The sequence below is a fragment of the Nanorana parkeri genome, unplaced genomic scaffold (assembly GCF_000935625.1).
Source record: "Nanorana parkeri isolate BGI_ZX_2015 unplaced genomic scaffold, ASM93562v1 scaffold691, whole genome shotgun sequence".
NCBI lineage: Eukaryota > Metazoa > Chordata > Amphibia > Anura > Dicroglossidae > Nanorana > Nanorana parkeri.
The window spans coordinates 144,101-157,841 of NW_017306959.1; the positions used below are offsets into that span (position 1 = coordinate 144,101).

At 42.5% G+C, this 13,741-nt stretch overlaps 1 protein-coding gene across 2 annotated transcripts in view; it reads right to left on the reverse strand.

Annotated features, from left to right (window-relative positions):
• Positions 1–825: 825 nt before the first annotated feature.
• Positions 826–13,741, reverse strand: part of CEP57L1 (centrosomal protein 57 like 1) — a 21,368-nt gene continuing 8,452 nt past the window's right edge. Inside the window, exons 6-10 of one of the 2 annotated variants that reach the window (XM_018563739.1) lie at positions 12,184–12,276; positions 11,674–11,754; positions 8,355–8,584; positions 3,319–3,463; positions 826–1,368 (exon numbers count right to left, since the gene is read on the reverse strand). In XM_018563739.1, the coding sequence (XP_018419241.1) occupies positions 1,135–1,368; positions 3,319–3,463; positions 8,355–8,584; positions 11,674–11,754; positions 12,184–12,276 (783 nt within the window). In that variant the 3' untranslated portion in view covers positions 826–1,134. The remainder of the gene's footprint in view (positions 1,369–3,318; positions 3,464–8,354; positions 8,585–11,673; positions 11,755–12,183; positions 12,277–13,741) is intronic. The other variant, XM_018563740.1, reaches the window with a different exon arrangement.

The following is a 13,741-nucleotide window of genomic DNA, read 5'->3' on the forward strand; positions in this document are numbered from 1 at the left end:
CGAATGATTTCAGGACAGTGGTGGAGCTTCAGAGCCAGGTCCCAGCTGCAACCGTTATGATCCTGGTAGTTCTCATGAAAATGCCAAGTATCGGCACCGGTATCTGAACATCCCTAGCAAATACAACAGAATATACATTGTATGGGCTCAGCCCCTCGTGTGCATAAGTCCCACAGAGTTAACAGGGGTTCTAGCATTCCCTACTTAAAATAGATAAAGAAAAAAAACTTCTGACCATTGCTGTGGGAGATTTTCCTTCACTTCCGATCTGCTAAAAAGGTTTTCCACAGGACTATAAGAGTATATCTCTCCAACAGAACCCTGGACAGGTGTAAAACCAGACAGGGGTTCTAATTCACTACCGTGTCATTTTGGCTCATTATAGATACACTTTAACATATAAAATAAGATTGCTATAAGGCTGATGTTATACTGGTGATTTTCTAGCAGGGATTTAGATGTATAGCAACAACAGAATCACTGTCTATAGCATTTTTGCTGCCACCAAAAAAAATGAATTGCATTCTATAAAAAGGTTTGTGTTGCTTGGCAATTGACTTTTTTTTTTCAGCGTTTGTAGGTAGCAGCCAGCTTCAACAGCCATCCATGTTAACCAATGCAGCTGCTCATGATGGCACACCAGTGATTTTTAGCTGCATAGATAAGCATTGGAGCCAACTACAGCAGAAACGCTGTAGCTAGCTGCAAATTCAGGAGGACAAAAAAAGGAGCAGTAAATAGATATGCCTGTCATGTTTTTCCTTTACAAATGTTACATAGAAGTATCCTTTTATCTAAAACACATGCGATTTGAAACAGGATAGTGTGGTACAAAATTGTATTACTGACTTCAAATAAGTAGACACCATCTGTACATGTAAACAGAGCATATATTAATGAAGGGTATCAGCAGTGGTACAAAAATGAAAACAAATAAATTATTGAAAGTATAAAACAAGTACACATATGTACGTCATTCTGGATACAAATACACAAAATTTAAAATCTTTATTTAAAATATTAACAATAAATAAATAGGCGCTGGAAGTCACTGTACACACACAGGATTGAGAAGACCTTAGTATTACACACACACACACACAGCAAAAAAGAATATATACAAAAAAAGAAAAATCACTTTTCCCACATGATATCATCCTTCTTTAAATTTGTCTGAATCTTCTGCACGTTTTTCAACAGCTGAAGGGCAGCGTTGCTACTGGGAGCTGGAGAGCTTCTTGCTGAAGCCTCTTGTTTCTTCACTAGAGTGACAGGACTGTCTCCTTTGCAAGACTGTCCTGTGAGAGCTGATCTGGCATTAGAAGAGAGTTTCGTCATTGACTGAGCTGCTTTCTTGAGCCTAAGAACCTGAGAAATTGGTACATTTCAACAGATAGATTCAATACATGGAATGTGAAACTTGTATCCACATTTTCCCACAAAGTCAGAACAGTATAGAGTTTCATTATCATACAGAGATGTACCATAAAGCAGGTTAAAGCGGACCTTTACACTCAAAAATCTAATTCTACCAATGCACCCCTCTATGGATTAATAGTAACATAGACATGTCAGGTGTAAAATGCTGTGATCATGAAATACTTACCGTATATACTCGAGTATAAGCCGAGATTTTCAGCCCATTTTTTTGGGTGAAAAGTGCCCCCCTCGGCTTATACTCGAGTCAGCGCCAGCGCGTCTTCTTACTTACCTCGCCGAGCGTCGCGTCACTGCTGCTCGGTGTGCGGCGCTCCGAGCGGGGTCATCTGGCAGTCTCCGGGTCCTAATTTAGGTGGCCGGAGACTGCCAGATGACCCCGCTCGGAGCGCCGCACACCGAGCAGCAGTGACGCGACGCTCGGCGAGGTAAGTAAGAAGACGCGCTGGCGCTGACTCGAGTATAAGCCGAGGGGGGCACTTTTCACCCAAAAAAATGGGCTGAAAATCTCGGCTTATAAGGACGGCTTATACTCGAGTATATACGGTACTCTTGCAGAGCATTCACTTCCTGCTTTATAAGGGCAAAATTACTTCAGTTTGCCAAAGCAATGCACACTGGGATTGCCTTGCCATCAGCCAAGCATTGCTGGGAAATCTCATCTGTAATCTTATGAAACATTTCTAAAGGTGTGTTTTTTATTATTTTAATATGGGTAAAAGGTCCGCTTTAAGAATCTTGACTCTGCATAGGAGAAGGTACTCAACGTCTTAACTCTGGTGTTTTTCTTTCAAATAGCATTACTGCATATAGGCTGAAACTGTAATCCCACTACAATCCTCCACTCCACATTCTGACTCCACTATGGGGCCTAATCATAGACTTCATTAAGCCCAAGAATGAGGCGAAACATGTCACAGCAAAGGATCGTGCTGGATTAGCAGTTCCCGTCAATGTACAATTAAGCTTTTTAGCTTAACAAAATGTCAGAAACCACGCGGCTGGTGCAGATGTGAATCTATTGAAAGTTACTGGGAGCGGATGGAATAAATCCTATCTCTGCTGGCACACATGGCTGGCGGCAGCAGCCTAGAGGGGCCTTGGATCTGCGGTTTGGTTAGTGGTTAACTTACCGCTGCTACAATTATTATGGGCCATATCAGCATGTCCAAAGTAATAACTGGAGTTACTTCTCCATCAGCCCCCAAGTTTTATTATGCTTAGTGGTTGGGGGCAAATAAATACACATTGATACAGAAGGCTCTTGTTTACAACTGAAGCATCAGTATGTATTCATTTATGCATGGTAAGGTGGATTTTTTGCTTGTGCTGGAAAAGGTATGACTATAAACCTAAATTTAATAAGCCCTTCAGCATGCAGAATAAAGGAAACCTTTATTAAGCAAGTATAGTGGACCTCCTCATCCAAAAATACTAGTTTCCTGGATGTCATGCTAATACAATGACTTCAGTACTGTACTTTCTGAGTCACTGCCCTAGAACAGGTATAGAAATGAGGGAACATCTGTTCATCGCTGCCACAGGCATTATATTCCTAGCCAACTGGATGTTTTAGGGCTAGTTAAGTGCAAAATAACAGAGCAATGGTGTGCTGTAATGCATTGAAACAAGCCTGCACTGACTAAACTACACTGCAAAGCACACTTATCTGAATGGTTCTCTAGAGACAGCAGTCAAACAAAAACTATTGCATTTGTATTTTAAAAACAACCATTTATCTATAATTTAGGAGATGGATAAATATATTAGACATTTATTAATAAAATAACATAGCTATCATTATAGTATGGAATGCAATATCCTTGAAACATCCAGACTGCATTATAGTTTATGGCTGTTATTTATCATGAAACTGCTTACATTTTGCTGATGTCTCTTCAGCTTCAGGATCTGATCACTTTTGGTTTCCATTTGTTTGACAAGGCACTCCATCTCACGTTCTAAATCTTCACGCATATCAGTGTCTTTTGTCTCATTTATTTGCTTCAATAGCTCATCATATTCACTAAAAAAATAAGAAAAAAAAGCATGTTTGTACTCGATGTAAAATCATTTTCTTGAATGAAGGCCACTGAGGGACACAAAAAGTATTTTACCATTGGATTATACTGCAGCCTACAGAAGAAGGGACACTGGCAAACAAAAAACACTAGGCAAGACCAGGATAACCCCTCCTACCAACATGCCTCAGTTTTGTAGCAAACTAATACCAAAAGTACAACCATAAACACAGAAGGGTGGGATCTGTGTTCCCTTAATGGACTCCAAGAAGTACAAAAATCCTATTTATGTTCTCATGCATATGTTCTCATTCTCGAGGGACACGGGAAGTCTTTCACCTTTAGCACATCCAAAAGAAGTCCAACTAAGGGATGGGGAACACAGCAAACACACTAACAGGCCCTAGAGAAAAAGAACCAACAGAGAACAGGAGAGTGCCTACAGCTCAGAGAGAGAGGGCTATTTGTGTGCTGTTGCCCTGAAATTGTAATAAAAAATATATAAATAGTGTTTATATTTTGTGTTTGGTGCTGAAAGGTTATATTTTATAGGATTCTTTTAAACTGTCGAATGAAGCTTTTAGATTTTACTTAATATTTTTCTATAACAATCAAGTACAGCTAAGAGGCCACAAGTCACATGTGGATGTTATGTAGGTATCACAGATTCAGATATGCCCCTGTCTCTCAAAACCTGGGCTTCAACGATCCTTCATTGTTGATGAAACCAGCAACAATGAAGCAGGATGGTAAATTGGTCTTTGAAAAAAAAGATCAGGTTGATCTCGAAGAGCCCACAGAGCATCCTCTGCTTCCACTAGGAGGATCCCTGTACCTGGAGACAAACCTGCCCAGTTTATTGTTGAACTGGAGGCCACAAGGTCCACCTCTGGTGTGCCCCACTTGCGGCAAAGGTTCTGGAACACCTTTGAGTGTACTCCCCCGGGTCCAGGTGCTGTCAGCTAATCAACTCTGTCTGCCATTTGTCCATGCCTGGATGTACACGGGGAACAAAGCAGGAATGTGAAGTTATGCCCAGTGTGGGATCCGATCTACCTATCCTGCAATGGCAAGACTGCTGATTTCTTCCTGTTGGCTTATGTATGCCACCGCCACCTCTGTGGCGTTTTTCCATCCAAAGCTGGACCAAATGACCTTCCAGTAGGATGGTCCAGCACTGCAGTGACAGCAAAATCACCCAAAGTTCCAGGATGTTGATCAAGAGATGGAACTCCCTCAACGGCCAAATCCCCTGCACTGAGCGGTACCTAGGTCTCCTCCCCACCCTGACAGGCTGGCATCCATTGTGAGGCATCCATTGTGAGGATCTTCCGGAAGACCGGAAGAAGGGTGTGCCCAATTCCATAGCCAGCTTCCTGAACTTCTAGGCCAGGGACAACTTGGTCCCCAGTGACAAACAAATACTTAAAAGAGAACTATGGGGAAACCTTTTTATTCCATAGTTCTCTTTAGGGTCACGGGAGGACATATACTAACCTCCTCCCGTGACCCAAAGCTCAGTATATAGCGGGCCATTGCCCCCTAGATATGGAGATCACCACAGCCCGGACGGATCCTGACAATACTGTCAAGCTCAACCAAGCTGGCTGATTGACAACGGGCTCTGCCTATCTAGAGGCAGAGCCAGCTGTGACCGCCACCCAGTCAGTTATCCAGTCAGCACTGGAGGAACGGAGAGGGGAATCCCTGCGGGGAGCGGTGACTGACAGTCACCACTCTCTGCAAGGAGATGATCGGGAAGTGAGCTCACTTCCCAATCTATAGAGCCGACGTGTGACAGTTTCAATGTCACAGGTCGGCTCTAACTATGAGGATGAGTGGAAATCCCTCACCTCATAGTTCTCAGTTACCTGACATGTCCCACAATGACAGGATGTTGCCTAGGTCTAGAGTGAAACTGGGCATATGGGACTGCCGTGAAGGATCCTACCATCAGGCCCAAGAGTCAGGACATCGAACAACTCCTGGACTAGAGGAGGTCAAATTTGAGCTTGCAGAGTCTGTGATACGACACTCTGTCAGTCTGCACCGTCTCTTCCCTGAACAGGAGGTTGTCCAAATATCCCACAAAGGGGATAACACGAGAGTGCTGTAGGGCTAATACTGGGGACAGCACCTTGGCGAGCACCTGAGGTGCAGACAAGAGGCTGAAGGGCAGGGCTGCAATAGCAAAGCGTAGAAAATGCTGATGTGATGGCAAAATGGGGACATGTAGGTGTCCTGTTTTCCAGAAAAAACAAAGGGTAAAGGGAGGCGAAGACAGACCTGGTGGATATCATGCAGAAATTCGGAGCATGAATGAGGGAATTTAGAGCTTTGAGAGCCAAGATGGTGCAGACACCCCTTTGGGTTTGGGAATGGTGAATATGTTTAAGTAAAGTCCTTAAAACCATTCTGCCACAGGAACTAGGGCAAAAACACCTTGGTGCAGAAGACACAAGGGGCCTAGATGGAGATCTGCTAATCTGTGCGATCAAACAGTAAGGTTGAAAGTAGGAAACTGAGGAGGGGGCAAGGAGCAAAACTCTAGTTTGTTGCCCTGGGATATCACCTGCTCCATCCAAGTGTCTAAAATGCAAACTATCCAAGTGTCCACGAATGTTAAAAACATCCCCCTACCCTGGAAAGTGGGGACTTATGCTGAAGAAAAGCTTGTCTGAAGATTTGGCAAACGGAGTCCCAGACCTTGCAGGTGGACTGGTAACCAAGTTTCTCAATGTTGAGGGCAAGGGAGTGGAGAAATTAAGTGGATTTTCCACAACAGATAAAGAGAGGGAAGACTTTGCAGTCGGCTCCTTAGGGTTCTTCCACTGAGGAAGATGGGTGCTCTTGCCACCAGTAGTGTCCTTGATAATGGTATCAAGAGTAGATCCTGGGAGACCTTGCGGGCCATGCAGATTAGAGTATTCTTGGAAGCAGGTTGCACAGTCCAGCACTTTAACAAAACTGCCTTATGCAAAAAGTAAGCCAGAAAGTCTCTAGCCTGTCATAACTGAAGCTTAAAGCTACACCCATTTGTTTTATGTGTCCTATAATCAAAGGATCAACTACAGCAGTGGTACTATCTCTTTTAAAGGATTTTGACCAGTTAGCCATGGATTAGCAGAGTAAGTAAGAGCCAAGCCAGGGTGAAGAGCAGGCCTGCCAGCGAGAACTAGTGCTAGAGAGGGCTTCCAACCACTTATCGGTTGGATCCTTAAATACAGGTACATCCTCCACTGGTAAGATAGTCGCTTTGCTGAGGCAGGACACTGCTGGTTCCACAAAGAGGTAGAACACTTTTGTACAAAATTCCCCTAAACAGGTACCAAGCTAATAAGTACTCGGGGGGAACAAACAGCTTGTTAGGGTATTTCCAATCTTCATGGAGAAAGAGTCGGAACATTGGGTGCAATAGAAAAGTCTTTGCAGCCTTAGGTTCTTTAACTACCTCCGGGCCGGCCGTAGTAAAAAAACGGCCGGCCAGGAGCTCTCTCGATCTGAGCGGGCGTCTCTAGACGTCCGCTCAGACACGCCCCCTTGCGCGCGCCGTCAGGCGCACGCGAGCGGGAAATGGCCGGTATTTAAAAACGGGCAGCGATGCCCGTTAATATACATGCGAAGCTGATCCTCTAAATTCAGAATGGTGCACAATGCATCAATAAGAATCGAAACAATCACTTATTTTGGGAGTAATAGCAATGGAGGGCAACAGGATTCCAGGCTGCAGACGTCAGCACTATTAGTAGGTACAGCCGCACAGCATTTATTACAGTGTGATCTGAGGGCAGCTGTTACAGCAGGACTGTTCCCCTAGATCGAATCAGGCATAATGCAACTGAATGGCAGCAAGGTAATGTATAGACTCTGGATGAGAGGCAAACCTCAGGTACTTGCGAAATTTAGAAAGCTTTCAGGAGGGGAGGGTCAGATGGACAGAGGTGACCAAAGTCACTGTAGGCAGGTAGAGGGATGAGTTGAAGATCAAAGTTCCACATGGCTCTTTGCAAGCAGGAGCAGCAGCAGGATTTGCTTCCTAGATACTGCATGGAGGGAAAGAGAGTGTGCATGACACTTCACTCGGTGGATGACATCAGCACTCAGTCCCTTCCACGGCACAATCTGCAGAAAGCTGGGGATTTTAAATGCATCCAATGACCCATGTAATAGGCATAGCTCCCGATGCGCAGCCCGACCGGCTTACTCACAAAGTGAATCTTCAGAGACAGGGCAAGCAGTGAGGCACTGGCAGCAGCAATGGACCTGGAAAGCCCTAAATGGAATAACCGGCTACCAGATTAAAGTCACTTCCAGGCTATCCATACAACGTCCACTCCAGTGGGGTTCAGACGCGACACTGCAAAAGTCAGGGTGAGGACAGCCATGCTGGATAGCTGCAATGGAAGAGACAAGCTCAAGCAGTGATGTAGAAAAAGTCTCAAATGAAATAAATGGTCTTGAAAAAAAATAGAAAAAAAAAAAAAGGAGAAGACATCCATCCTCCTAGAGCACTAGCTAAAAACTGAGGCAAGAGGGTAGAAGGAGGGGTTATCCTGGGCTGGCCTACATTTTTTTTTGCCAGTGTCCAATTCTCCTGTAGGCAGCAATATAACCCCAAGGTGAAAGCCTTCCTGTGTCCCTCGATGGATGAAAAAGAAACAACTTGTTACAGGTCATTTACATTTGTATTTTTGGAGACATGGATATTTGCATATAGTAAGATGTATTTTGATTACCGTATCTGACAACAATTTTTCTATAGCAAAATTATTTTTTTCATTATATTCAAAGCTAAAAAAAAAAAGCACAATTGAAATAAACTATTGTGAACAATTATGCAATAATATAAAAGCATTAAATATTACAATAACCAGAAACAGCACATTCTGTACTTACAAATTCATGTCCTCCAGCTCGCCCTGTAGAGCATGTAGTAGATCAGTCAGGCTATCACCTGTAGAGAGCGCTGCACAGGCTGAACTCCTGCTTGTTCCTGCAAGACTAACTGGCTTGTGTCCTGCAGATTTTGACCGTGTCTGTGTACTATGTGGGCTCTGGCTTTGATGCTTAATCATGTGCATAACACTCTGCACATTTGCACTCAGAGAATGACTGGTACTGGTAGACTTCAAAGAAAAAAAAAAAGGAAAAAATAAAAAGAACGTTTATGTACATTGCACATTAGATACAGCTGGTTGATGGGAAGCCTCAAACCACAACTATTCACATGTCTAACTACCTTCAAAAACTAATCTGTAATAATGACACTCATGCCAACAGAAACACAGGAGATGCTGGTGAAATCCACTATAACACCTTATTCTTGCCTCCACTGAAATGTTAAAAAAAAAAATGAAATAAAAACGGTATCCTATGGTATCACAGCAAAGTGCATTGAAAACATCCCTTCATGCTGTTGAGGTGTTAAAGACAGGATTATTCCTAAGCCTTTCTAGACACAAAACTGTGTCCTATAACAATCCTTTTACTAAAGACTTTCTAATTACCCATTTCTTGGAGACAGCACTGAATCGATCAGCTGTTGGCCTTTAGATCATGCTACAGAGCTTGCTAAAAGCTGTGAAAGCTAATGTCATCCACATATCCTGTAGAGCCCTGCTGCAAATGGCAAATTAAACCTGAACTCCTAGAAAAATTCTGATTGTAGAAGCTGCACAGGTTAAATAAGTTATCCCTAATAATAGTAAAGTAGGAGCAGATAACTGATTTTGCTATAAAACAGGTATGTCTGTGACAGCGAATGGCTCACTATCACAGCCACATTGCTTAATTCGAGCAACGCTGGAAATGCAGCGCTCTATGCAGAAGACGACTTCAGTCAAGGTATGTTTTGTATAGTAAGCAGCACTCATCCACTCCTAATATACTTATTACTAGTAGTAACTTACCTAGCTTGTGCATTTTGAAAAATTTTCCCCCCGAAGTTGAGCTTTAGCACATTCACACTAGAAACGGCCGGCACGTAAAGCTCCGTGCTGTATGCACGGCCGTATCGCTCAGCTCCCGGGAAGGACTGGTGCTGCGTATGATTAGTACGCAGCCTCTGTCCTTCTCTATGGGACTACGCGGGCGTACCCCAACCTATGCTCACCCGCCCTGCACGTCCATGCGGGTGCGCGTACCCGTACGCTGACAGGATGGATCCTGTCTGCATCCGAGCCAGGAAACACGCACCCGTACGGACCTGCACTTGAGGTGACCGTAGGGGGGCGTATGGTCACGTAGTCCCATAGATAAGGACGGGGCTGCGTACTAAATCACATGCAGCACCTGTTCTTCCCGGGAGATGCTCGATACGGCCGTGCACGCAGCACGGAGCTGTACGTGCCGGCCGTTTCTAGTGTGAATGAGGCCTGCTCAGCCACTGCTGCAGTAACATCATTTTAAATATCCTTCTCCTAGCTGTTAACAGTGAGCAAAAGATCACTATTATAACGGACCTGTTGCTAAAGAGATATATGGGTAAAACAATCACTGTCCTAGATGACTTTGGCTTTCACAACGTAATGATTTGATATTTATACAATAATGTACAAATGTCATTCAGTCACTTCGAACACAAACCAGCATTATTAAACCCCAATTTCCTGCTGCACAAACACAATATCTTAAATGTTTCTCTAAATATTTTTACATAGATTCTTTACATTCTTTACAAATGGTAAAGTGGTTTTGTTGATTTTAGACAAATCCCAGGGCCAGGTAGCCGATGCTCCTTATAAATGACAGCTGGTGTCTAACTTTTGAGGTTTTCTCTTGTTGGTGTCAACGGAGCTGGCTCCTAAAAAAATATCCCTCTGGTTCCTGGATTGGACAGACTGGTTCCTGAATTCAATATTAACTTGTCCACCCGGGTTTTAGACTATACACTGTGCAAAAGGTGGACATATGAAATACCATTATATGTAGGAGAAACAGACAAGTGTAAACATTAATAAATACTAGGGAAAAATGCTAGAAAAATGTTTTTGTTTTTTTTAACTTGTTTCTTTTTGTGTAAATTGTCAATCCTATTAGTACTGGAAAAGCAGATACTGTTATTGAGACTACGGTGAAAAAAACATTTTATTGCACAAATCTGACAAAATTCCTTAAATCAGACGTACTCAGCTCCAGCAGTCAATGTACACTAATAGTGTAGTCAACAGAAATGGGCACCTTTGCTGAGTTTTTTTTACTTGTGATGTCACTTGGCCATCTTTTTGCCTCTATTGATATGTGTCATTATTTTTATTTTCTCTGTTATGTTTTTTTGAAAGTCTGGGCTATGACGTCAATACGACGCCTAGCGGAGGTTCTTAGCACCTGTGTGTATGGGTGTATGTTTAAGGCTAACCAGTTAGCCTGTATTTGTGGGAGGAGTCTGCGGATCCTCAGCTCTCTTAAGCCACCCGTGCCAGGCTTCCGGGTACGCAGGGATCCGACGGCGCGACCCCCCCTCCCAATCCCTCGGTTGCCTTACTTCATACTCAGTGTATGCCCCCATATTGGTGTACTGTCCACCCGGACCATGGCACATCCCAGGCCTGTATGTTTGTGTTGTTGTCTATTTTGTTTAGTACACAGGTTAGAAGCATCTATCGTAGGTAGCGGGCTTTCCGGTCGTCAGCAGGTTTCTGCCAGGCATGCGCTTTCCAGTCCCAGGTAAGTAGACTCCGATTACAAATAAGAGTTCTTTACATTTATTAATTTGTCACTATGTTTGCCCTGATGAAGGGATCCTGCGGGGTTCAGAAACGTTGGCTATATGATACATGTGACATTCTACAATAAAAAGAACCCGTGGATTTATTACATTTTGCAATTGCTGGTGATCTTCATTGCTATCACTAATAGTTTAAGGTACCCCTACAACAGACTAGAGGAACGGTTGCATTAATTAGTAACCTGTGTAAGGGCATTTATTTGCAGCTAAACTGCTTTCCTTCCTTACACAAGTCAATGGAAATACACAACTAGCTCTATTCAACTCATAACCAAGTCAAAGCAACCAAAAGCAAGTTAAAGTAGCACAAAAGCAGATTGCATTAGAGTTTTTTTCTGACCCTAACAACTGTGTACATGAAACCTAAAGCTGGACACACTGTCAGATTTTGCTTCAGTCACATTTACCAACACATATGTAATGTGCAGGCCCAGATAAGCCATCTATAACCATCAACAGAAATTTAAAATAAAATACATATATACTCACTTTACCAGCTACAAATGGGAGATCACCTGCCTTCAAAGACATTCTCAGGTCAGGAGTAGGCTTACTTACTGCAGGTTTCTTCTGCTTAAAACAAAATAACACACATTATAATTATCAATGACAATTAATAACTAGCACTGGTGCAATATTAACAAAAAATAAGTAAAAAATGTGACAGGTAGTCAGAAAGTTCCCATTTGTCACCTTTCTATGGTATATAAATGCTGTCTAGCACATTTTAAAGGCTGCTTTCTCCTATCACAGAAACGGCAGTATATAAAAAAAAAAAAATTCAGGAGGCATGATTATTTCCGATTAGGAAACAGAACAATGTAAAACATAGCAATTAGTTCAGATACACCAATGCAAATCGCTTACAAGCTGAAATATAAAAAGAAAAACCCACTTTCCATTTTGTATATAAAAGTAATGACAGGTTTATTCTTTTCTTTAAAACACTTAACTGATGTAATCAACATTACTTCTTCATCTCCTTTGCATTATAATTACCTGTAATTGCTTCTTTTTCTTTTCCTTCCGCTGGGAAGCATTCTGTGCAGCCGCAGACAGAAATATTCTGTTCATTTCAAGTCCACTTTCAAGCTGTAAGATAATAAATCAACATAAAAAAAACAAGGCAAGCGTTACACAAACAGCACTGCTCTTTGTTAGGTAATAGAGTTCACAAAAAATGAAGGCCAAGGCCACATGGACAGCATCATTTCCATTACGGATTTATACAGTAATGCACTGACCTTTTACTGACTGTTCAGAATAAACCTTAATAATAATAATCTAACTGGAAAAAGCATGATGGTTGTATATGCAGACACAATCTGACAGTTCTGAGGCAACTTTACCGTTTACATTTCCTAAACTGACCAAGGGGAAGAGGCAGGGAAGACACATTGCAAATAAGTCTTCTTTAGGCTCATTAGGGGAAACAAAAACAAACAGCAATTGGACAAGATTGCTGTCCCTGTCCAGTCACTTGTGCTCCTGATGAGCCTTTGGTGGCATTGTCTGCAGAAAGCCTATAGGCATTAGATCATGGCCTGGCTAGATCATCAGACTGTCATAAAATGTCTATGGGTACCATAAGCTACACTTCAACCTATTTTGGGTAACAGAAAATACAGAACACCTATGGCTATCTATTTCTGCTAGTTGTGTGCCTGACACACATAAAGTGGAGGCAACTACTTTGTGATATAGACCAATATTAGGGAAATTCCAGTGTGCAAAATTACTTAAAACTGTAGACATCAGATTGCCTTATGAAACACCTATACAAGTAGCATACACACAAGTTGAAGAGCAGACTGTTGCAACACCCCACAAAATGACTATGTAGTGTGCTTAAAGTGACATTAAACTCAGGAGTTAAATCTTAAAAATAGATTCAAGTACCTTAACTATTAACAAAAATGTATCTTATTTGTGTATCACTCGGCTGAAGATCCTCAAATCATCTCTGAATTGGTGCTGACACTGTCCTTCCTTCTGGAGGGTGGCTACTTTTGTTCCACATGGTCCCTGTGTGTGTTGTAATGTAGCCACTGTTCCAAGCTCACTCCCGTGATATCATATACCTTCAATATGAAATAGTAAACTAAACGTGAGATTGTAGTCCATCACGGGAGTGAGCTTGGAGCGGTGACTACTTTACAACATCCCATCTTATATGCATACATACACACACATACTAGGGCCAATTTAGAAAGGAGCCAATTAACTTAATCTTGCCCTGCTGGGTGTCACCATCTTGCCTCACACAGCATAGAGAAGTTGTAGTCAGACCATCAATTAGAGTAAACATGTCAAAGACACCTATGTCTGTCCTGTGTCATATGTCACTTCTCTGTGCATATGTCATTAGCCAGGGGGGTGACAGGGATGAGGACCTAGCTAATGAGTTAAAGCTACTGTTTAGTCTGCACTTGGTAGGGAATGAAGGAGTGCATTTGAAAAAGCTGACTGGATTTAATTATGAACGTAGCACTGTGTCTCCATGCTTTAAACCATATAAATGACCAAGGGGCCACATCCTGTTGCTGGTGATATGCAA